Below are 25,063 nucleotides of genomic sequence, written 5' to 3' on the forward strand. Positions count from 1 at the left end.
CCCAAATATTTGCTAAATTTGGAAACCCTACAGTGGAGGGAAATACTAGGAATTCTTATATAAACCCGAGTACACCCTGGAAGGTGGGCCAGCTTCCCACTTAGCCTGACAACCAAAGGTGACAGAGGAAGAAGGGGTTTGAGTCTAGCGAAGTAGAGGAAGACTCTAATAGGATTTCCTTCTCGTTTTCTTCTCTGCAACTGCAGGAGCAAGACATAGGCCATGATTTACATTTCTATGTAATCACAAACATAATTTTATTCTGACTTGTCTTCTTTCTATTTATTTTTAATCTGGAGGACAAATGTTCATCTTGAGAGTTTTGCTCCAACTTATTATTGTAAAAGGAAGTATAATATTAAGAGTGCTCCTCTTCTTGTAAACAATGAAATGTGAATACCAACAACTATAAACAAAAATGCTTCATGTTCCTCCCCTCCTCCTTTCTGCCCTCTTCATTCTTTTCTCTTTGCGTGTTCAAGTGATTTCTTGTCCTCACCAGATGAGTTAATCAAGACAACCATGGATGGGAGATGTTTTGGTGGCGCTCTGGGGTAAAAAAAGTACTGGGGCATATCGACTCTCGCTCTCCAAGAAAAGAGTATGAAATAATAGTAGTTATTGTGGTAATTGTAAAAAAGAGTCACCTGCCAGGTGTGGTGGCTCACTCCTGTAATCCCAGCAGGGCCAAGGTGGGCAGATCACTTGAGGCAGATCACTTGAGGTGAGTTTGAAACCAGCGTGACCAACATGGCGAAACCCCGTCTCTACTAAAAATACAAAATTAGCTGGGCGTGGTGGTGCAGGCCTGTAACCCCAGCTACTAGGGAGGCTGAGGCAGGAGAATTGCTTGAACCTGGGAGGTGGAGGTTGCAGTGAGCCGAGATTGTGCCATTGCACTACTCCAGCCTGGGCAACAAGAGCGAAACTCCATCTAAAAAAAAAAAAGTCACTTTATATTTGCATTTGTTTGTACTATGTCCTAAAGCAGGGGCTCCAATTCCTAGTCCATGGCCTGTTAGGAACCGAGCCACACAGCAGGAGGTCAGCAGCAGGCGAGTGAGCATTACTGCCTGAGCTCCACCAGATCCGTCAGATCCGTGGTGGCATTAGATTCTCATAGGAGCTCAAACCCTACTGTGAACTGCGCATGGGAGGGATCTAGGTTGTTCACTCCTTATGAGAATCAAACTAATGCCTGATGATCTGGGGTGGAACAGTTTCATTCTGAAACCATCCCCACCTCCCTGTCCATGGAAAAATTGTCTTCCATGAAACCGGTCCCTGGTGCCTAAAAGGTTGGGGACCTCTGTCCTAATGGATTTCAGTATAGTTAACTTATGTTGAGATTTTTATATTTTGAAAGCATTTCACATTCAGAGTCTTCTTTTACTTCCTGACTAACCCTGTGAAATAGGCAGGATAATGACAACTATTCATGTTATATTTTCCCAATTTCCAAAGTGGGATTAATGGAGAATGGTACCAAGAGCGTGTGTCACCCTCCCAGGAGAGGGAGGTAATTCAGCCAGCTCGCAGGGCGCCGGCTGGAACCTCCCACCTCTGTGCTCGGGCCCTTCCCCTGGGTCTTGGCTATTTTTGCCCTTTTTGTGTAATATCCGGTTTCCCTGGGAACTGGAACTTTAATATTCACCCCTCCCCCTTCTAGCTTTCTTCCTGCATAACCTGGAGACATTCCTTCTACCTTCTCAGCCTGGGTTACCAAGAAAGGGAATGTTGCCCAAGTATGTTGAGGTCACTGCCTTGGTGCTCTTCTGGAACAGAGGGCTCTCGTGGAGAGCTTGGCTGATGAGCAGGCCTGTTATATTCCTGACCTCTGATGTCAGCAACCACAAAGGGAGGGACGGAGGCAGTTTTGGTTTTCAGTGTTTAATTTTTCTAAGGAAACTCATAACAAACCATTAGGACCGTCAGCACATCTTAGTGCTTCAAACCCTCTTCTCATTAGGACTGCCACATTAGAAAATAGGAGTCAGGAAACTCCCGTCTAACGCATTCTCTCCCTCTGCTGATGGAGCCTGAAGATGCGTGATGGCCTTGCTGCTCTCATCCAGTTTGCTGGGCTCCGGTCCCTGCTGTCTTCTTCAGCATCTGTCTTAGTTCTGGAAAGGATCCGCTCCTCACTGCATTCTGATTTATCCACTGCCTTTTTGGGAAGGTTTTCTCCCTGGGGCTTTGTGGGCAGCTGGAATCAGAGATAGGATTGGGGCTTTTCTGAGCAAGAAAAAGACGCTTCCAGAGGAGGAAGAGGTAGGAGAGGTGAATACCCATAACATAGGATTTATCATCTTAACCATTTTGTTTTGTTTTGTGAGATCAAGTCCTGCTCTGTCACCCAGGCTGGAGTGGAGTGGCATGATCTCGGCTCGCTGCAACCTCCACCTCCCAGGTTTAAGTGATTCTCCTGCCTGTCTCTCAAGTAGCTGGGACTACAGGTGCACGCCACCACACCTGGCTAATTTTTGTATTTTCAGTAGAGACAGACGGGTTTTCGCTAGGTTGGCCAGGCTGGTCTCGAACTCCTGACCTCAGGTGATCTGCCCACCTCGGCCTCCCAAAGTGCTAGGATTACAGGCGTAAGCAACTGTGCCTGGCCCATCTTAACCATTTTTAAGCGTACAGTTCAGTGGCATGAAGTACATTCATAATGTCATGAAACCCATCACCACTATCTATCTCCTTAACTCTTTTCATCTTGTAAAACTTAAACTCTGTACCCATCAAACAGTAATTCTCTATTCCTCCCAGTCCCTGGAAACTACTATTCTACTTTTTGACTCTATGATTTTGATTGCTCTTAAGTACTGAAGGAGGGACTGTTATTATATTCATGTTACAGCTGAGGAAACTAGGCTTGGAGGAATTAGGTGACTTGCCTTAGTAAGCAGTTGTAAGTGCAATGCTGAGATTTACTCCTGTGCTCTTAGCCCTGACTCTCTCCTGCCTCCTTACACTGCCTTTCCCTATCACGTTTGTGGTAAGTCCTAGGTCGGATGCTGGGAAATGAGAGGGGCGAAGACACACACAGTCCCTGACTTCATGGATCTCACAGTCTAACCCGTGTCAAACACAGTAGCTTCCAAACTGTTTTGACTCTGACCTACAGAAAGAAACACATTGTACTGGGTATAGTTATTTATTATATGTGTTATTCCCCACTCTCCTCCAACAATATAAGAGTTTCACAAAACAACACTTTGACTATTTGTACACTTTCATATTTTCTATTCTATTCTATTGTATTTTATTTAACAAAATGATAGTTGACACCTGCTAAATTGATTTTGGGACCCACAAGTTTGTGGTATTCCACAGTTAAAAAATGCTGGTCTACCAGGCATCTTACTGTACAGGCTCTCCTTCTAGCTACAACTCCATGAATAGGCCTTCCTAATATCTCAATTTCTCTTTTCTTTTTCCTTTTTTTTTTTTTTTTTTGGTAGAGACAGTGTCTAGCTATGTTGCCTAGGCTGGTCTTGAATTCTTGGCCTCAAGCAGTCCTCCTGCCTTGGCCTCCCAAAGTATCAATTTCCCCTTTCTGTACAACGGTCCTAAGGGATTATCCCAGGAAAGACCACAACAATTTGTTTATGCTCCAATGTTATGGGGTAAACTCTTAGCTATTGGGAAGTGGTAGGGCCTGCAGGAGGCAGAGAGTCACCATAGCTCTGATTGCTGGACTTCTCTTTGGGCTCCTGTCTTACAGGCCCTGCCTCTGGGCTCACCTCGCTGTGACCTGAAGGAGAATCTGCTGAAGGATAACTGTGCCCCAGAATCCATCGAGTTCCCAGTGAGTGAGGCCCGAGTACTAGAGGACAGGCCCCTCAGTGACAAGGGCTCTGGAGACAGCTCCCAGGTCACTCAAGTCAGTCCCCAGAGGATTGCACTCCGGCTCCGACCAGGTAGGGATGGGACCCTTTGCGGGGAGAGACCTGAAACAGGTGGGCATAGAGCACAAGGTGGAGGTCTGAGGAGGAAGTCTTGGGGAAGTAGCTCAGAATGGAAATGGGGTGGGAAGACAAGGATGAGCGGGGAGCTGTGGGCAAGAGAATGGAAGAAAATAAGAGATGTTAGGACTTGAGTCAGAAGATCTGAGTTGAATCTTGACTGTATCATATATTAGCTATTTGACCTTGGACAAGTTACTTAACCCTTCTGACATAGTAGGTGCTCAAAAAACATTTGTTTCTTCTTTACCCAAGTGCCTGTTTTACCTAGCTTAGAGCTTTGTGTTGAGGTGCAAATGAGATACAGAACAAGAAAGCAACTTGTAAGCCCCCCTTTCATGGGGGATTGGGACGGGAGAATGGGGGCAGACACAATAGGTACACAAGACCTTTAGAGGGAGGAAGGGTTAGACTAAGAGACAGAAATTTTGAAGCATTGATTTTGACTTTCCAACTAAGGCAAGAAGGATTTACCTACTATCAAGGCATGTGTTGGATGCAATAGGATTCAGAGAAAGGTAGGGTGCAATTTCTGTCTTTTACAGAGTCTGAAGTGTAGTAACTATCAAAGTCTCTGTGACTCACAGTGATAGACCCGTGGAACTCACAGGATTAGAAATCCCCTGGGGATTTAGAGAAAGTGGAAAATTTTAGAATGGAAAAGAAGAGGTTAAAAATAGGGGGTCAAGAGATCAGAAGAGTAATAGAATTGCAAAGGAAGAGGAAAAGGGACCAGGGCTTTCTGGTTTGCTTTGATCATGCAATTTCTTAGTCCCAACTGTATCCAAATCTGCTTATTCAATCTTGGTGGGAGAAGAAGATAAAAACTAACATCTTTCTGCCTTCCAGATGATTCGAAGAATTTCTCCATTCAAGTGCGGCAGGTGGAGGATTACCCTGTGGACATCTACTACTTGATGGACCTGTCTTACTCCATGAAGGACGATCTGTGGAGCATCCAGAACCTGGGTACCAAGCTGGCCACCCAGATGCGAAAGCTCACCAGTAACCTGCGGATTGGCTTCGGGGCGTTTGTGGACAAGCCTGTGTCACCATACATGTATATCTCCCCACCAGAGGCCCTCGAAAACCCCTGCTATGAGTAAGTCCCTCCTCCAGATGCCAGAACAGCATCCTTTGCCCCAGGAGGGTCCAAGTCCTGTTCCTATTTCTAGCTCTAGGATCACTTTGTTGGCTGTCTTCTGGCCAAACTATAGCTCCTCTCTACCTTGGTCTCCCTGTCTGGCAAATGGGCTAGCTTGTGGATCTAGAGTATTGTGTCAGTGGAGCCTAAGGCTGTTTGGAGAACCTAGAAAGAAAATTCATCAGCTTCTTAGTCTTGGTAACAAATAAATAGGAGGCAAGAGAGGATGGGAGGGAAATGAGGTCAAAAGTAGAAAGAAATTTATGGATAAGTAAACCGAGAAATTATGATTACAGAAGGATCAATTCCATTGTTGGAGTTATTGTCTTCATCAAGGCCGTGCATCCTGCAGGGTGAAAACAGAAGAAATGATGTGCTAAGGAATATAAAAGAGTGGAAATGACATTTGTTGAACACTTTTATAGTCTGTAAATGGATAACTTGTGCCTCTGTTTGACACTTTGGCTTAAAACTGAACGGCTTATTTATTTAATTGGTGGAGACTGTGCAAATCCATGTATTAGAATAACTTAACAATGCTGGTTGCTGAGTCTGAAAAGGTGTGAATTTACTTTTTAGTTTTCAAAGTTATGGCCAGGTGGGGTGGCTCACTTCTGTAATCCCAGCACTTTGGGAGACCAAGGTGGGAGGATCACTTGAGCCTAGGAGTTTGAGTTCAGCCTAGGCAACATAGTGAGACCCCCATCTCTACAAAAATTACAAAAAAATTAGCTGTGTGTGATGGTGCATGCCTGCAGTCCCCAGGACTACAGGGAGGCTGAGGTGGGAGGATTGATTGAGCCTGGGAGGTTGAGGCTGCAGTGAGCCATGATTGTGCCACTGCACTCCAATCTGGGCAATGGAGCACAACTGTCTCTAAAAAAAAAAAAAAGTTTTGAAGTTATATGATGTGGCATTCAACCTTCTATCTGGGTTGCAAGGTTCCCAAGCAAGACATCAGCTATTAATTAAACACACTATTTTGGCTGGGGGCAGAAATGCTCCTGTCCTGCATGATCTATCAATTTATTGATGGTTCAGGGACCTTAACTTACTGATGAACTTTTGCTTTATTGTTACTTTAGGAAAGTGTTAAGTATAAGGTGATAGTAACAGCAACTTGAGCCTTGCTCTGGTCTAAGTGCTTTGTGTGTATGAACTTACTTAAGTCTCACAACTCTTATGGGCTATATGCTATCCTGGCCCCACTTTCACAGGTTGGATTGAGAGGCTTGCCAAAGGTCCCATGGCTAGTAAAGAGGGCAGCTGGGATCTAAGCTCAGGGAGTCTTGTTTCCAGTTCAATCTCTTATCCTCTAGGTTAGCTGGATGGGGGTAAGGTTGATGGGGAGCCTCAGGTAATTTGAGGATTTTGGAGTCTGAACTGTCTGGGTAACTGTGGTTGTATGGAACTGGCCTGGGCATACCACTATCTATATTTGTCCCCTCTCTTTCCCCCAATTCCCATGCTGCCTTTTCCATCAAGGTGTCTGCTTAAATTATCTCCCATCCCTCCCCAGTATGAAGACCACCTGCTTGCCCATGTTTGGCTACAAACACGTGCTGACGCTAACTGACCAGGTGACCCGCTTCAATGAGGAAGTGAAGAAGCAGAGTGTGTCACGGAACCGAGATGCCCCAGAGGGTGGCTTTGATGCCATCATGCAGGCTACAGTCTGTGATGTGAGTTTGGAAGACTTGGAGTGCCAGGTGTGGTTGGCATAGATCAAAATGGGGAAGGAAGTGGCTGAACTCTGGGGATTTTTGGTGTAAAATGAGATGAGAACTAAGCAGAGCTTCCTGCAGTTATGAGTAGTAAGTTGCTCCTGATATTCAGCCTTGGCTTAGATCCACTCCCTGGCCTGAGCTGACATTTCTTTGAACCCCAGTGGTCTCAGGTGTTCCCAGGGGAGAGCATCTTCCCACCTTCGGAGTTACTTCAGAGTTAAGGCTGGGTTAACTTAACCTCAGCAAAGTAGGCAGATGTTCAGATGAGATCTCCTCTAGGCCAGGTCAGCTCTGTGGATGCACGTCAGTTTCTAGATGAGCAATGTGACTGTCATTAGAAGAGTTAAGTTTGGAGTTTAAGAGGATCTCATTCAGCTGCTTGAACTAATCAGCTATGAGACTGTTTTCTGAAGAGAATGAAACCCCTGAACTGGAAAGCTTCAGCTTCGGTTCCAAGGACTGGGACTGAGACCCTTCTTCAAAACAAGCTGTCCAGCCCTTTAGCCAGGGAGCGCCCTGGGTCTCTGTTCTCTACCAGTGACATGGCTGAATTTGTTTTGTCTCCTCTGCCTTTGTTTTTTGTTTTCTTTTAACAGGAAAAGATTGGCTGGAGGAATGATGCATCCCACTTGCTGGTGTTTACCACTGATGCCAAGACTCACATAGCACTGGACGGAAGGCTGGCAGGCATTGTCCAGCCCAATGATGGGCAGTGTCATGTTGGTAGTGACAATCACTACTCTGCCTCCACTACCATGGTGAGATCTCTGGCACCACCTATGGTTTCTATTCATGATGGTGAGGGTTGCCCTAACCCAGGCAGAGTCTGTGTGAATATGAAAATGGCAGCCCCTCCTTCTGGGCAGGGTGCAGGGCTCGGTTTCAGCTTGCCCCTATCCCTTACCAACTGGACACCGTTATCCAGCATACAACCTATATAACCATTAGAGATGTCCCTGATTGTGGTGTTATCACTGCCTTCACTGTCACCAGCATAGCAGCAGCATCATGGGATCCAGAATGGACCCAAAGGATTTTTACAACCCAGCTGGAAAGCAGGTCTTCCTCTCCACTCTGATTAGCCCTTTCTTGGAATACCATACTAATTTGTGGTTATTGGAAGAAGATAGAGGAAAAAAAGAGAAAGATTGGCCAGGCATGTGATGGCTCATGCCTGTAATCTCAGCACTTTGGGAGGCTGAGGTGGGAGGATCACTTGAGTCCAGGAGTTTGAAAGCAGCTTGGGAAATATAGTGAGACCCTGCCTCCACAAAAAAATGCAAAAATTTGTTGAGTGTGGTGGCTTGTGGTCCCAGCTACTTGTGGGGCTGAGGCAGAAAGATCTCTTGAGCCCAGTAGTCTGAGGCTGCAGTGAGCTGTGACCTTGCCACTACACTCCAGCCTGAGTGACAGAGCAAGAACTACCCCTGCTTTTTTTTTTTTTTTTTTTTGATATAGAGTCTTGCTGTGTTGCCCAGCTGGAGTGCAGTAGTGCAATCTTGGCTCACAAGCCTTCACCACCTCAGTCTCCTGAATAGCTGGGACCACAGGCATGCACTACCATGCCCGGCTAATTTTTGAAAACAGGGTCTTGCTATGTTGCCCAGGCTGGTCTCGAACTCCTTGGCTTAAGCAATCTGCCTGCTTAAGCCTCCCAAAGTGCTGGGATTACAGGCGTGAGCCATTGCTCCTATTGGAGACCCCTTCTCTTAGAAAGGCGGGCGGGGGAAGAACATAAAAGACATGGTGAACAGGTCCTACGAGGAAAGATTAAAGGGCCAGAGTCATTTAGCTTGAAAGAAAGAAGGCTAAAGGATGATTTAGCTTATACATGAGAGAACTTATAAGTTGTTTTATATGGCCATAGAAGGTTAAACAAGAGGAAAATATTTAAATTGAATCAGGAGAAATTACTATAAGCCATAAGAGAAATGTGCTGTAATGCTCTAGGTATCTGGGGCAGGTGTGAACTCTTTGTCTCCTAAGGATAATATAGCAACTTCCGCATCTAGGTGACTTCAAGGTATACCTGTGTAAAGGCAGGAGACTGAGCTGAGGATCTAATGAGCTCCCTGCAAGGTCTAGGATCCCATGGACATGTTCACGATTCACCACCCCACCCCCACAGCGTCCTTGAGTTCCTTGGTGTCAGCAATATCCAAGTCAAGCACTATCAGACAATGAGTCAGCAACCTTTGACACCTAATCTATGCAAGGCACTGGGCCAGGAGCTGAGGGAGGTAACAAGACTATGTATAGTTCTATCCTTAGGGAGTTTTTGGTCTAGTTGAGGAGAAAGGATATATATATTTACAATAACACAAGATGCATGATTAGTGCTAAATGGGTGTGGCACAGCCAATGTGGCTATACGTATCCAAGGGAGGAAAGCTCATGAGCTGGGATGGCCAAGGAAGTCTCCTGAAGAAGGTGGGGGCTAAGCTAGGCCCTAAGAAAGGAGGAGGATTACCAACAAGAAGGCCACTCCAGGTGGGAGACAGTGGGCCAGATCACTGCTGAGTGGAAGAGGGAGAGAGGTGAGTGATATTTGGAAAGAAAGACTGAGACCACACGGTGGAGGATCACGAGGGCCAGGCCAAGGCATTTGTCAGTAGTTCCAAAACAGAGGCCTAACCCAGTGCCTTGTGCGCAGAAGCAGCTCCATAGTATTAGTGCATTTAATTCAAGCAGGAAGAAAGAAGTGCTTAGTTTTGACACCACTGGCCTGTACCTCTTCGTCTACCCTGGAGTTCACAAGTAGACTTCTGTGATACTTACCCTTCTTGTCTCACTGTCACCCCCCCATTTTTTTTTTTTTTTTAAATACAGTGTCTTGCTCTGCCGCCCAGGCTGGAGTGCAGTGGTGCAATCATAGCTCACTGTAACCTCCAACTCCTGGGCTGAAGTGATCCTCCTGCCTCAGCCTCCCCAGTAGCTAGGACTATAGGCACTTACCACCACATCTGGCAAATAAAAAAATTTTTTTTTTTAGAGATGGGGTCTTGCTCTGTTGCCCAGGCTCTTGTCTCACTTTCAGCATGAAGTGAAACGGTTTAAGCACCACCACACTCAGCCACAGCCCAAGCAAGATAAGTTCTAAGTTTAGACCCTGGGGATGTACATGAGACTTCATTAACCTCTACATCCGTCATTTTCCTAGGATTATCCCTCTTTGGGGCTGATGACTGAGAAGCTATCCCAGAAAAACATCAATTTGATCTTTGCAGTGACGGAAAATGTAGTCAGTCTCTATCAGGTGACTGTGCCTTCGGGCTTCCTGGTGTGGGCCCTGTGATGGTGGGAGCCCCAGGAAGCCAGCCTGTGCTAGCATTGGCCATAGTCCCCAACCAGGGAAGACTCTTCCCTAATCCACTCCCCAGGAGCTAAAGATTGCACTCTGGGCCTTTTTCCTGCAACCTTGAACTTACTAGGTGTGTGTTGGTGTTTGTGGTAGTGGAGGGGAGGTGGTGAGGGGTGTGAGAGGTTTCCTCTACTTTTGCTCAGGGCTGAAAAACTGCTAGATATATTCCTGGCAGTGACAATTGAAATATTCTATACCTTCCTCCAATCTTCATCTCAGGACTCTCAGTGGGATTTGGGGAGGGCTTTTGGAGACCACCACCTTCCTTCAGTAAGCTCTGGACTTTGTCTTCCTTTCTAGAACTATAGTGAGCTCATCCCAGGGACCACAGTCGGGGTTCTGTCCATGGATTCCAGCAATGTCCTCCAGCTCATTGTTGATGCTTATGGGGTAAGTGTCTTGTGCTAGGAATAGTCCTGCGGAGAGTCCACCTCATTTGGCTTACACAGCAGGGCTCAGATTTGTGAGTCCCAGTTGCCAGTCTACCACACGGTCTTACTGCCTTCTCTGTGTGCTCCCAGAGTCCAGGCAATGGCCCGCTCTAGAAGGGATGCAGCCTTCTGAGAAGGAAGTAGCCCAGAAAGAAAGAAAGAAAGGGGATGGGGATGGGGATGGGGATGGTGATTAGATGGAGAAGGAGCAGAGCCCTGGAATTGTGGGGGCAGAGTGAAGGAAAACTGGGCTTCAATAACAGGGAAAAGAGAGAGCTGAGACATGGGGAAGGTGAGGTTGATGAAACATTAGGTAGAAAATGCCGCTTTCCAAGGTGACCAGTATTGGCACTCCCCTTTTGCAACATCTGTGAGGCCTGCAGGAGGGTGTAGCTGGTACATTTTACCCAGACTCACCTAGATGCAAGCGGAAATGGAAAGAGGGAGCAGGTTCCTGCGCAGGAAACAGAGCAGGAAACAGAGACCTAGCGGTGCTCCGGCAGCTTCCAGGTCAAACCTTAGCCTCTGGCACTGCTGGGGTGAATCCAGAGCTACTTGGCAGATGTGGCTTGGGATGGAACTGGCTCTTGCCATTTCCCATTTCATTTCAGGTCATTTTCTTGTCTTCTTATGCCCCTTTCTGCTCAGAAAATCCGCTCTAAAGTCGAGCTGGAAGTGCGTGACCTCCCTGAAGAGTTGTCCCTATCCTTCAACGCCACCTGCCTCAACAATGAGGTCATCCCTGGCCTCAAGTCTTGTATGGGACTCAAGATTGGAGACACGGTGAGGTGGGCTGGGCAGGGCCTTTGTCCTGTAGCATCTGTGTCCCAACCCCCTTTCTTCCTTTTGTAGTGACTAAAAATGGCCCCCTTCTGCCAGAAAAAAATACGAGCAAGAAAAATACCTTTCCTGAAAGTCATTCCAAGTTAGATGTAATGGATCCACCAATCTTTTCCTCTGAGGCTTCTGTTGCATAAGCCATTTCTGTTACATGAACTTTACTCTCAGGAATTTAAAAAACTTACAATTTGGTTACCTTTGTTTGTGTATGCACAGTTGATTGCAAAGGAAAATATTTCTTTACCTTCAGTCCCTCACCAGTCTCCAGCCTTCCCAAGGTAATTAATACCTTTCTTTTGTAAAATGACACAAGAAAGTAAAATCTAAAATGTAAAATGACAACATCATCTATAAATATTTATTGAGCACTGACAATGTTTTAGGCATTGTTCTAGCTGCTGAGGATTTAGCAGCAAATGGAACAGGCAAAAATACCTACCCTCATGGAATTTTTGAAACCAGATGTTCATTTCACCACTCCAGTCTCTCCACGACTTTCCTTATTGGTCATTTCTCCTCTGCTTCTGCCTAAGGGGAGAAGGGTTGGTGGGAGGGGAGGAAGGAGGGAAAGAAAATAGATCTTTGGATGCACTGATCCTTTCTATTGATCTATCTATCTCTCAGGCACTTGTGCAAACATCCCATGTTAGAAATATTGTCCTGAAACATGCTTTATTGCATAAGCTATGAAATGTGTGGAAACTGAAGTAGATCCTGAGCTTATGACTGACCACCATGTAGGATTGTGTGGTGCAAAATAGTGCTTTGTGCATCTTGCTGATAATTATAATCAGTCCAGCTTGCTGATAATTATAATCAGGCCAGAGCAGGGTGTTTATATGATCACAGGTTCTGTTCAGTTTGAGCTGGTCTATTTCATATGTGGAGTGAAAAAACAGCCTTTTATTATTTATTGACAGTAAACCATGTCTCTGCATCCAGCTAGATATGTCACAATGATACTATTCCCGTGCTTGTGTTTTTGCTTTGCAGACCTTCATAGAGGGAAGGCTGAGGAACTCCAGATTGCAAAAGCATAAGACACCCAATTTGGGTATTCCTTGGCAGGGCAGGGAAGAACTTTTTTTTTCCTCCAGAGCTGGAGTGTTAACTGGGCCCAACTGTGTCTAAATACAATCTTGCTTTCCATGCAGGTGAGCTTCAGCATTGAGGCCAAGGTGCGAGGCTGTCCCCAGGAGAAGGAGAAGTCCTTTACCATCAAGCCCGTGGGCTTCAAGGACAGCCTGATTGTCCAGGTCACCTTTGATTGCGACTGTGCCTGCCAGGCCCAAGCTGAACCTAATAGCCATCGCTGCAACAATGGCAATGGGACCTTTGAGTGTGGGGTATGCCGTTGTGGGCCTGGCTGGCTGGGATCCCAGTGTGAGTGCTCAGAGGAGGACTATCGCCCTTCCCAGCAGGATGAGTGCAGCCCCCGGGAGGGTCAGCCCGTCTGCAGCCAGCGGGGCGAGTGCCTCTGTGGTCAATGTGTCTGCCACAGCAGTGACTTTGGCAAGATCACGGGCAAGTACTGTGAGTGTGATGACTTCTCCTGTGTCCGCTACAAGGGGGAGATGTGCTCAGGTGAGAACTGCAGGGCCCCCTGTCCTGGAACCCACACCCCCTCATATACCTGCAACCCCTGGAAACATAGGTGAAGGCCTGAGATGGGTCTTTGCACGCAGAGGTGTAAGTCAGTGGTTCCTAATCTTTTTGAGTATAAGGACCAATCAATTCCCTTTTCAGGTTAAAAAAAAAAGTTACTGATAAATGGCAATTAAATTTTTAGTATTTATAGACTTAGAAAACACATGTCAGAATATGTAGTAAGGTTAGTAATAATTTTATATGAGTTTTTCTTTGTATCACAAGAGATCTGGAAAATAGTAGTATATATGCAAGACATTGGAGTGTGCTTGAACAATGTCTGGAAAATGGTGTAATGCTCTTGTTAATGTTAGCACTATTTTGTTATCACTATTACTACTATCGGTACTACTGTTATTTTTTGGATTCTAGATCTTTGCTATCCAATATGGTAGCCTTTAGCCTCATGTGGCTATTTAAATTAACCAAAATCAAAAAATTAAAAATTCAGTTCTTCAGCTGATCAGTGGCCACATGTAGCTAGTGGCTGGTATATTGGACAGCACAGATTTAGAACATTTCAATGTGACAGAAAGTTCTCTTGGATAGCACTGCCACAGAGAGTCCCTGCTGACAGATTGGGGATTATGATTTTAAGTCCTTCTACTCAGCAGGGTGCTGAGTTGTCCTTCTCATTGCAAAATTCAGTAAAATCTTGAGGCCCACTGATAATCTCAAATTAGTTTCTCCTTGCCCCAAGAACCACTCCTGGGGTACCTCCCCAGCTAGAAGTTGAACTAATGTTAATGTAGTCTTTATCCGCAGACATGTTGACAACACTCTCAGAGGGCAAATGGTCTGAGTTGTTCCTGGGGCAATGAGGATGGGTTTTTACTGGGCCATAATCACTGTGGCTTAATCCCTCTTGGGACAGACACTTACAAGTTGGTTGGGACTGGGTTACGGGTGTATTGTGTGGCCAAACAGAGAGATTATAATTGTTTTCTGGGGATGACCCTTGACTCAGATTGGCTTCATTGGCATTGGGGTTCTTTTTTTTTTTTTGAGACGGAGTCTTGCTCTATTGCCAGGCTGGAGTGCAGTGGTGCGATATTGGCTCACTGCAACCTCTGCCTCCCAGTTCAAGCAATTCTCCTGCCTCAGCCTCCTAAGTAGTTGGGACTATAGGCATGCGCCACCATGCCCAGCTAATTTTTGTATTTTTAATAGAGACGGGGTTTCACCACATTGACCAGGATGGTCTCGATCTCTTGACCTCGTGATCCTCCCGCCTCGGCCTCCCAAAGTGCTGGGATTACAGGCGTGAGCCACCGCGCCCGGCTGGCATTGGGGTTCTAATCAGTTGAGCTAATCCATGCAGATACTCACTTTAATACTGATATTAGCCTTTAAAAAAGGTCACTTAGAAAGGTCGATCTGTGTGATTCTAAAGCATGCCAGTAACACAAAAATGACGGCTTTTTTATTATCTACAACACTGTTTCCTTTACTCATGCTGTCAAAATTTCAGAGAGAGTTTGGAAGGAAGTATTATCAGAACGATTAGGGGAGAGCAAGAGATCAGACACACACAGATGAAAGCACACAAACAACAACCATTTGAATTAGGGGGTGAGGCAGGAGTTTCACTTCATTTTACTCTTTAAAGTATTTACATCTAATTCAAGGTACCAAAGGAAATGGGTAAGTTTCAAGTGGGAAACCCCTGAGAAGAAGACTGGGGACTGAGGGAGAGAGGGTGGTCCCAGGAAAGGAGTACGGCTGGACCACGGGGGCACTCCTAGTCCTCCTCCATGGCCTGATGGTTCCTGGTCTGGTGTGAGGCACTGCGGCAGGATCCCAGCCAGAGCATGTTTCTTTTGGCTGCTACCCCACTAAAGCCACAAAACAAAGCTGACTGGGTTAGAAGCCCTGGTTCCTGCCTCTCACCAGTGCAAGAACAGCTCCTCCTCAGTGCATTCCAGTCTAATCCATGAGGGAACCAGGGCAGCCATTGCAGCCTCCCTTTACCATGTCTTGCTAGGGTGTCAGGTGCCCACCCGGCCTCAGATCTAGACCTCGTGGTGCCATCATCACATAATCCAGTGACAGATACTCAGGGGCGCACATCATTGAGCACTTGCTCTGTGCCATCATTTGGTCCATATGAGTGAACAAGGGGTCATGCATGATCCCTGACCTCTCCAAGCTTAAAGCCCCACTCACCATTGCCCGTTGCCAGAGCTGCTGGCTCTATGCTCCATTCTTTGCCACAAGCAGGGGCTCAGGAGGCAGGTGTGCTGTGACTCGGCTATTTCCCTAGCCCATGGCCTGTAAGCATGGCAGCTGGTTCCCTGGCCATCCCTGTTGTCCCCTCCCTACTTTGGGCCTGGTCTTCATGGTTGCTCATGATCAACATTCCTGCCTCAAACATCAAGAAGTGCACATCCTCAAGGGAGTTTTCCACTTGCCACAGCCACAGATCAGTCAGGCACCCTCGTGAGCCAGATTCTGTGCTGTTGTGGAGTAGGATAGAGAGGCATGAATAAGACAGTTAACCAAAGATAATTCCCAATATGAGGTTGAATCTGACAGATCCAGGAAGTGTGGGGTGCTCAGGGAACGTTATAGGACTCCACTGGAGCGAGACTGACTGGGGACAGGGTAGGCCTGGGTGGCTTCATGGAGGAGGTGGGATGTCTGACGGATCTCAGAGGAAGGGCAGGCTCAGGACGGAAAGGAGTGGAGCGAGCATCAGCCCAGAAGGTCTAGCTGTGGGGCTTGTGTTCCCAATGACCTTAAGTACCTGTTCCTCCCTCCCTTTTCTGGCTTCCCTCCCTTTCTCCTCTTACACTTTTCATTTCTTACTTTACTCCTCTGACTTTCTGATGAACCCGGGCTCAGCCTCCCTTTTGCTGGAAGGGTGCCAGTCCTGTGACATTACCACACTGTGGCTTCCTTTTAAGGACTAACCCTACCAAGGCTTGGGGTCAGCCTGCTGGCTCTGACCTGTCACTTCCACTCCCAACCTCACTCCCTGGCTGGCCCATCTTGTCAAAGATCATTTTGTTTAGCCTCACAAAGGAAACACTATGGGACAAGAGTTTCTGAGGAGGCGGAGGCCTCTGAGTGCTGCCAGGCCCCTGTGGTGTCGGTCTTTCCCATCCAGGAGCAGTGGCCAAATGCAGGGTATAGTGGAAGGCCCGGGGGCAGGCGGGGGAGCAGCTCTGCTGGCTGGCGCACTCCTCCCCTGGCTGCTGTGAGGTTGGCCAATAGCAGCTCACAGCTGCCCCTTCTGTGGAGAACTACCCTCGGCTGACAGGAGCTGTCTTGCCCCTAGATGTTGGCCAATGACTGATGGAGAAGGGGTTACTCAAGGCTAGACTCTTTGCCTCAGGGTGGGCCTGGCTTTTTGGTGCCATTCACGTAGGATCAGGCTGGAGGGCATCTGGCTGAGACCACATTCCTGCCAGCTCTGCCTCTTGCCATGTCCTGTTTCTCTCCCTCCTCTCTACTTCCTCAGTGAGTCCCTTAAATAAGATCCTCATCCAAGCTGTACTTCTAGGGAACCTAGCCTCGGGACACAGCCTTTCTGCTTTCTCCACCCTTCCGGCAGCCCAACATCTCTACTTTCCAGATATACTTGGCAGCTGGGGCAGCTTGGGTTATGTTCCCCATCCTTCCTGGGAAGCAGACATTTATTTTCATGCCCAGCCCATAGTGCAGTGGCATGATCATGGCTTACTGCAGCCTCGAACTCCTGGGCTCAAGTGATTCTTCTGCCTTAGTCTCCCAAGTAGCTAGGACTACAGGCTCTTGCCATCATGCCCGGATAATTTTTTAAAAATTTGTAGGGATGGGATCTCGCTATGTTGCCCAGGCTAGTCTTGAACTCCTGGGCTCAAGTGATCAACCTGCCTCGGCCTCCCAGAGTGTTGAGATTACAGGCATGAGCCACCACACTTGGCCTTTGAAGGTTTTTAAGCAGGTGAGTGGCATGATCAAGTTGACTGATACTTTAAAACAGTGGTTCTCAACTGAGAGGAAGGAGACATTTTGTCTCCCAGGGCACATTTGGCAATGTCTGGTGATATTTTTGATTGTTACAACTGGAGAGGTGCTACTGATGTCTAGAGGGTGGAGCTCAAGCTAAACATCCTTATGTACAGGACAGTCGTACACAACAAAAAATTATCTGGCCCCAAATATTGAAAAGTACCAAGGTTGAGAAATCACATTTTACAAAGAGAATCCTGGCCACAGAGGAATTGACAATCACCTGGAGAAGGGGAGATGACTTAATTATCTGGAGACAGGACCAGGCTGAGGACAGGGCATGGAAATGTCTACAGTGAGGCCCATCCACCCTTCGCTTAAATAGTTCAGAACATTTGACTCCTAAAATGTTCCCTCCTTGAAATTTCTCATTGAGATCAAGCCTAGTTACTGGACTTTCCATAACTTCTTTCTTACTATTTTGGTCTCTTTTCTTCCTCCACTGGTCAATTTGAAGAATATTCCATTAAAACTGGCTCCATCTTCTACTGGTTAAGGCCATTTTCTCTGTAAGTTAGAGACATCTTCTGGAAAGACCATATTAGTATAAATAGGGAAAAGCATTGCTTATGACACTGCATAGAGGCTAAGCACTTGGGATCTGAAGTCACAGTGACTTCAGTTTGAGTCCTGACCTTGCCATTTACAAGGCGTATGGCCTTGGGAAAGTTACTTAACCTCTCTGACCTCAAAGGGTTGTTATAAGAAATGAAAAGGATAACATACTAAAGAACTTGCAGCTGGGAGTGGTGGACCAGCTGGCCGGGCATGTAATCACAGCTCTTTTGGAGGGCAAGGCACATGGATCACCTGAGGTTAGGAGTTCAAGGCCAGGCTGGCCAACATGGTGAGACCCTCATCTCTACTAAAAATACAAACATTAGCCGGGCATGGTGGTGCACGCCTGTAGTCCTAGCTACTTGGGAGGCTGAGGCAGGAGAATCGCTTGAACACGGGAGGTGGAGGTTACAGTGAGTCAAGATGGCGCCACTGCACTCCAGCCTGGGTGACAGTGAGACTTTCAAAAAAAAAAAAAAATGAACTTGGCACAAGCCCACAAGCCTAGGCAATATAATAAGACTCGCATCTGTACAAAAACAAAAATAATTAGCCAGCTGTGGTGGCACATGCCTGTAGTCTCAGCTACTCAGGAGGCTAAGGTAGGAAGATCACTTGAGCCCAGGAGTTTGAAGTTACAGTGAGCAATGATTGCACCACTGCACTGTAGCCTGGGTGATAGGGCGAGACTCTGTTGCAAAAAAAAAAAAAAAAGCAAATAAAGAAAAAGAAAAAGAACTTGGCACAGTGCTTGACACACATTAAATGCCTCCTTGATTGGTTTGGAAAATAGATACACATTCTCTTCTCTAAATGCTTTCCAAGTCTGTTCCACTACACTCCCAGATATGATATGATGAGGTCAGATTGAGAAGAGAACCAGGTCAAGAAAGACAGGTTGTGTTGGTGAACTTGAACTGTGCCTGTAACTTTAAATAATTAATTAAAAAATGTTTAATTGTGGCAAACATTTCTCCAACTGTTGAGTGCAGAAGCAGGAACCAAGATGAGTCAACAGGGGCATGGGGGAGGCCATCGGGCTACGTGAGGTCATTACTAGTGATTGTCTCTACTGCTGTTCACCTTAGGAAAATCTCTCTTTTTTTCATTTAATTTCTCCTATTTTCTGACTTCTTTTCTCTATGGCATCCATGGGATTTGTTTAACTGCACTGGCCCTCGGCAGTCTGGGAGATAGGGGATATTTGTTCTCTCTGTTTACTTGGCTCCGTTGGCCAACTCCATGGGCTCTCAGCGCCGTCCCTCTGCCCCTTGGATGCCCCGCCCCATCCACCCATACGTTCAGGGTGCTCTGTGTGCACTTTCCCTCTCTGCATTTGGAATAACCCCGTGCCCTGAATCTCTCCTTTCCTTCTTTCCCCATGCCACAATTTTCCTGTCTTGCGCATGTGCCCTCAGAGCCCTGCTTCTCATCCTGCAAGGTAACACCTAGCTGACTGGAGAAATGGAAGTGGTGGTTGCTTTGTTAGTGGGATGGGACCAGCTCTTCCAACTGGACCCTATGTTGTCTGACCCAACTGGGTGGCCACGATGACGACAATGGTAGGCCTCTTAGATCAGGTAGGAGAGGCGAGCAGCCCCGTGTCAGGTCAAAGGGAGAGAGTTTTGGGGCCTGTGAGGCATTTTGCCATCATCAGGTCACACCGTCAGGGCTACTGAGTGCCCTGTGTAGGTTCAGGGCTGTGGCTTTGTGCTGTCAGCCCTCAGGGCTAAAGAGCTTGCTTCTAGTTCTTAGACTAGAAGGAACGAAGTCTCCTAAGCCTCCTACCCTTTCTCTTGCCTTTCTCAGAAGGCAGAGGTATTCAGAAAAGGGCAAGAGAGAGGGCAAGAGGCCCAGGAGACTTAGTTCCTGAGAATCTTTTGCTCTACAGTGGCTCTGAGCAAGTCCTGCCATACCTTGGGACACCTAGGAAACTGAGTTTGTCCCTGCTAGGTAGGACTCCCCCTGGGGGGTAAGCAAATTCCCTGCCAACCCGGAGGATCATTATCTGTGTGGTTGGGAGAGCAGGGTGGTTGTGTGTAGCCTGCTGCCCTGGGAGTGGAGCTGTCGCCAGCTAGTCCACCTTCCTGGGCTGTGTGTTTTCAGGCCATGGCCAGTGCAGCTGTGGGGACTGCCTGTGTGACTCCGACTGGACCGGCTACTACTGCAACTGTACCATGCGTACTGACACCTGCATGTCTAGCAATGGGCTGCTGTGCAGCGGCCGCGGCAAGTGTGAATGTGGCAGCTGTGTCTGTATCCAGCCGGGCTCCTATGGGGACACCTGTGAGAAGTGCCCCACCTGCCCAGATGCCTGCACCTTTAAGAAGTGAGTGTGGAGTTTGGACAGAGCTGGGAGGCTGGGAGGTAGGAGAGGATCCCCTGACTAGAATCCCCAGCTCTCCAGGTGTGTTTCTTGCTCACTAGAGCCTTAGGGAGAGGAGTCCACTCCAGCCAGATGGCTACCTCTCCTTTTGCCAAAGGCTTTGGGCAAGTTGGAATAGAGCCGACTGTGAAGGCGCCAAAGTTGAATGAGCTGGACTTCGATTGGAGAATGTCCTCTCCTAGGGTGACATCCTGAATCCCTCCGAGTTAGGAGGAAGGCTAAACCAGTCTGAACTAATCATAGCAAGCCTAATCTCCTCCAGAGGAAAAAGTGTTTCTACAAACTCAATCCCCAAATCACTAACCTCACCCCAGCCCTACTTCTGATATTAGCCAAAAGGCCCAGAGATCTGACTCTTTTCCATAACACCCCCACCAGGAAGCTGACTGGCTGGCTGTGTCTTACTGTAGCTCTCTCTGAAATGTGTTTCTGCCTTCATGGGACATTGCTATCTGTGGAGAGATTGCCGTCTCTCTAGTACTAGGAACATTCCAGTGCTAATATTCTGATTCAGTGGGAGATGTGAGGGCTGGAATTATGGACGACACTGTGAAACTACTACAAACCTCCCACTTTAGGGGCCAGAGGAAGCCCCATCAGCCCAAGTCCATGGCACTGTCATTCTGCTTACCACTTTAAGCAGGGCCAGATTTACGAGCATGCAACCTGTGCAGCTGTACAGGGCCCTATGCCTAGAAGGGCCTCATGCTTGTTTTAAAGGTTTGCCATCACTCTCTTGACATTCTTACTAATCTTTGAACAAGAGAGCTGACATTTTCATTTTGCACTGGGCCCCCAAATGACATGACTGGTTCGGACTTCATAGTTGTCAGAAGTGGCATAGGGTTCACCATCCTGGCACAGCCCTGGATGGGGTGGGACATTTAATGAAGGACCTGGGAGGCTTCTGGCTGCCAGGTGCTGCCTACGGGTGAGGGGGACACTCCCACCCCTGAACTCCACACTTGCCATTCAGGTCCCCAGGACTGTCTTACAGGCGTGTGTGTGTGTGTGTGTGTGTGTGTGTTTTTTAATGGAGGTGGAGCAGCTTTCTGAATGCATGGAGATCGCAGCTGGACTGGGATATGCTTAGGCTTCCTCCTTCTTTCCCTTAATCACCGTGTCCTCTCTCCTTCAGAGAATGTGTGGAGTGTAAGAAGTTTGACCGGGGAGCCCTACATGATGAAAATACCTGCAACCGTTACTGCCGTGACGAGATCGAGTCAGTGAAAGAGCTTAGTAAGTTCAGCACATCTTAGAGTTGCACACACCCAGGTTCTAAATGTTTCTAATTCAATCCCAGAACCTATCCAACTCCCATCTGTAAAATGGAAGTGTGACTCCTACCTCAGGGAATGTTGTGCAGGCTTGAGGAACAACTGACACTTGATGTGAGCTGGTGTCTCTGAGAGTCGTCCTCCTTTCTTACTAGTGTGTGCAGCCATCCACCACTTCTGCTTCCCAGAGCCCACAGACTCAGCAAGAGCCTGCAAAGCAAAGGGAGCAAGTGCCTCCCTAAGGAAGGGAAGAGAATGTATCCCATTTTACAGATGAAAAAACTGAGGCACAGAGCTGGGAAGTGGTTGCCTGTGATAGTCATCATCTTAGCTCAGTAGGCTAGTAAGTGTTTACCAAGTTTACTTAACTAAAAGTGTTATGCAGTGCCCAAGATTTTGCTTAAAGCTTTGCAGGTTTGGAGGGAAATCTTCAACCTTATGGATAGGCAACCAAAAGCTTTATCTGAAGTCCTTCTGCCTCTCTGGAGCCCCTTTTGAAATAAGACAGACAGAAATACAAACAATGGGGAGAAAAAAAAATCTTGCCTGCAATTATTCTTGAAATATTCTCTGTACTTCATCTTAACTTAAAAGGAGATGATCTTTGCTGCTGTCGTCACATCTGATATAGTTATGTGGGCCAGTGAAGCATTGGGTAGTACTAGAGAGACGGCAATCTCTCCACATATAGCAATGTCCCATGAAGGCAGAAACACATTTCAGAGAGAGCTACAGTAAGACACAGCCAGCCAGTCAGCTTCCTGGTGGGGGTGTTATGGAAAAGAGTCAGATCTCTGGGCCTTTTGGCTAATATCAGAAGTAGGGCTGGGGTGAGGTTAGTGATTTGGGGATTGAGTTTGTAGAAACACTTTTTCCTCTGGAGGAGATTAGGCTTGCTATGATTAGTTCAGAGAGGAGAGGCTGCTGAGGTGTTGAGTTATTTTTATCATCTAGACTAGGTGGGTATTACAAGTTAATTGATAAGTAGTTCTGTACCTCCACCTCCCCTCTACCTGTGGTATTATGGTACAGGGAAAAGAGTATGGAAATAAGTATATTAAAATAAATGCTTATTTGTAGGGAATTTTATAGCTTGTAAAAGTTGTAAAGTATCTTTCATATACGTTATCTTATTTTTCTGTCAATAGCCTAGTGAAGTAGAACTACAGTACTATTATTATCTTCATTTTGAGTCTCAGGAAAGTTAAATAACTGGCCTAAGCAAGGGAATGGCAAATTAAGATAATAACTAGATCCTGAAATTCATACTCTTTTCCCTCTATTATAATACCACTGGTTTTCTGAAGGGTTGTTGAGTTCAAGTCTGCAGGATGTGCTTTGAGACTCCTGTTCTTGTTCTGCTTCATCACTCATTTGCTGTGTGACCTGGGTACATTTGCTTAATTTCATCATGTGTCAGTTTTACTCATCTGATTTCATCAGTATGGGGCATAGTGCAGCTGGTGGAGGGTAACCCCTAGTATCATTGGCAGAATAACAGGCTTTAGAATTAGAAGAGATGAAGTCTACAAAACATGGTGGGAGTCAGAGAAGAGAGGATAGCTCTGGGGAGGTATACTGGATCAGAAACAGAAATGGAAGAAATAGAACAGCTGCATAAGCAAACTATTAAGAATCACTAAGCAGCAGAGAAAGGAAAGAGAGGGAAGAGTACACCTACTATATGTTAGACACGGTTTACTTTATGCTGTTTAGTTCACCGACTTTGTGAGGTGGGGGTATCATTTCCTTTTTATAGATGAAGAAAGACTTGATGAGGTCAGGTAACTTACCCAAGATCACACAACAGGTAGGTAGTGAAGCCAGAATTTGAATTAAATTGTGTAATACTGTTATATCATGTCCCTTTCAGAGGAAGGATTAGGAACCAAAAAGGGCCTGTGCAGTACGAAATACATCAGTGAGGGTCAGTGAGTGGCAACTGCCAGACACAACAGCCACCTTGAATCTAGGCATCGTGCACATGAGGCACAGGGTTTCCTGTCACATAGTTTCCCCGAAGTCCTGTGATAGGGGTTTGGAGTGGGCCCATCTTCCAGTAGTTGTCTCACTTTTTATTCCTCCATTTTCCCTACTCCCAGAGGACACTGGCAAGGATGCAGTGAATTGTACCTATAAGAATGAGGATGACTGTGTCGTCAGATTCCAGTACTATGAAGATTCTAGTGGAAAGTCCATCCTGTATGTGGTAGAAGAGCCAGGTGAGTGAACCCTGAGGGCTCCTGGCCCTGCCCCAGGAGGGAAAGGGAGAACCATGTTAGGCAGGAATCTCTACTCATCGATGCTCTTAAGCAAAACAGGTTAAGCCTGTAAGTGGTAAGTTAGGGGCCAGGTGTGGTGGCTCACACCTGTAATCCCGGCAGTTTGGAAGGCCGAGGTGGGTGGATCATCTGAGGTCAGGAGTTCAAGACCAGCCTGGCCAACATGGTGAAACCCTGTCTCTACTAACAATACAAAACATTAGCCGGGCATGGTGGCGCATGCCTGTAATCCCAGCTCCTTGGGAGGCTGAGGCAGGAGACTCACTTGAACCCGGGAGGCGGAGGTTGCAGTGAGCTGAGATTGCGCCACTGCACTCCAGCTTGGGCAACAGAGTGAGACTCTGTCTCAAAAAAACAAACAAACAACAACAATAAAAAAAAACAAACGATAAGTTAGGGACTGTCATCTGGGTGAAGGGTATTTATAAACACAAATATTATCAAGAAAGTGACTTGTTAATTGAGGAGACAGGAAAATCAGAAAGCAGGTAAGGAGAAGATAGATATGGATCTCATTAATGGACAAAATATATCACTGCATTTTTTTGAGGCAATGATGTCAAGAAATAAAGAATTTAAATTTTAGGACTTTACAGCACATGGCATCTGCACTATTAAAATTGAGATGGTTGCCAGGAGCAACTTGACTGTGCTTCAGAGGAAGGCCTGATGGTTAGAGGTGTTACCTTTCCAAGTTTACCGCAGGATGTAGGATGGGTTTGAGGCACTAAGGCAAGGCTGCCCTGAACACTGAAAGGACAGTGCCTTCTGGGACCAGGAGGAATCCATACCATCATACACAGACCAGCCACAGGTTTGTCACCATCCAATGCTGTTGATTGCTTGCTTCCCTTTAACACCTTTATGGCCTTTGTTCTCCTTAAACAACAGATTAAGATGAATTATTAGAAAACATTTTTGAGTATTCACTGCCAGCAGACCCCTTCCTCCACATTAGGAGAACAGACCCCAGATCCATAGACCCATGTTTCCTATCTTTTTTTTTTGAGATGGGGTCTCATTTTGTAGCCCAGGTTGGAGTGCAGTGGTGCGACCTTGGCTCACTGCAGTCTCAACCTCTTCGGCCCACACAATCCTCCCATCCCACCCTCCCTGGGACTACAGGCGTACACTACCACACCTGTCTACTTTTTAAGTTATTTTTTGTAGAGATGAAGTCTTACTATGTTGCCCTGGCTAGTCTCAAACTCCGGGACTCAAGTGATCCCCCCGCCTCAGCCCCCCAAAGTGTTGGGATTACAGGTGTGAGACAACACACAGGGCCAACATTTCCTATGTTGTTGCTCTGGAATTCTAGACTCTGACTCCCTGCTCATCTCCCAACTCCAATCATTTCCTGGCTTTGAGTAGAATGTTGCAGCTGGGGCCTCAGACAATGGGGAAGATCATTCTCTTTCTCTTTCCTAACTCGTGCTCTTGCAGATG

At 46.8% G+C, this 25,063-nt stretch overlaps 1 protein-coding gene and 1 long non-coding RNA gene across 8 annotated transcripts in view; one reads left to right on the top strand and one right to left on the bottom strand.

The window, feature by feature from the left end:
• Positions 1 to 25,063, top strand: part of ITGB3 (integrin subunit beta 3) — a 63,188-nt gene that overhangs the window by 24,200 nt on the left and 13,925 nt on the right. The window contains exons 3-13 of the mRNA XM_055257675.2: positions 3,728 to 3,923; positions 4,818 to 5,070; positions 6,632 to 6,794; positions 7,436 to 7,597; positions 10,000 to 10,095; positions 10,501 to 10,590; positions 11,280 to 11,414; positions 12,626 to 13,055; positions 19,779 to 20,001; positions 21,197 to 21,297; positions 23,438 to 23,557. Of these exons, the coding sequence (XP_055113650.2) occupies positions 3,728 to 3,923; positions 4,818 to 5,070; positions 6,632 to 6,794; positions 7,436 to 7,597; positions 10,000 to 10,095; positions 10,501 to 10,590; positions 11,280 to 11,414; positions 12,626 to 13,055; positions 19,779 to 20,001; positions 21,197 to 21,297; positions 23,438 to 23,557 (1,969 nt within the window). The remainder of the gene's footprint in view (positions 1 to 3,727; positions 3,924 to 4,817; positions 5,071 to 6,631; positions 6,795 to 7,435; positions 7,598 to 9,999; positions 10,096 to 10,500; positions 10,591 to 11,279; positions 11,415 to 12,625; positions 13,056 to 19,778; positions 20,002 to 21,196; positions 21,298 to 23,437; positions 23,558 to 25,063) is intronic.
• The window catches only part of LOC129470182 (uncharacterized), a 38,960-nt gene continuing 19,323 nt past the window's right edge, over positions 5,427 to 25,063 (bottom strand). For 3 of the 7 annotated variants that reach the window (XR_008653168.2, XR_010118232.1, XR_008653169.2), the window contains exon 4: positions 24,177 to 24,496. This is a non-coding gene — a long non-coding RNA (uncharacterized lncRNA). Of the gene's footprint in view, positions 5,459 to 11,715; positions 11,795 to 11,846; positions 12,000 to 21,405; positions 21,574 to 24,176; positions 24,497 to 25,063 lie in introns of those variants that run through there. The other 4 variants (XR_010118234.1, XR_010118233.1, XR_008653171.2 and 1 more) reach the window with 4 other exon arrangements.

This window comes from Symphalangus syndactylus, chromosome 20, assembly GCF_028878055.3.
Source record: "Symphalangus syndactylus isolate Jambi chromosome 20, NHGRI_mSymSyn1-v2.1_pri, whole genome shotgun sequence".
NCBI lineage: Eukaryota > Metazoa > Chordata > Mammalia > Primates > Hylobatidae > Symphalangus > Symphalangus syndactylus.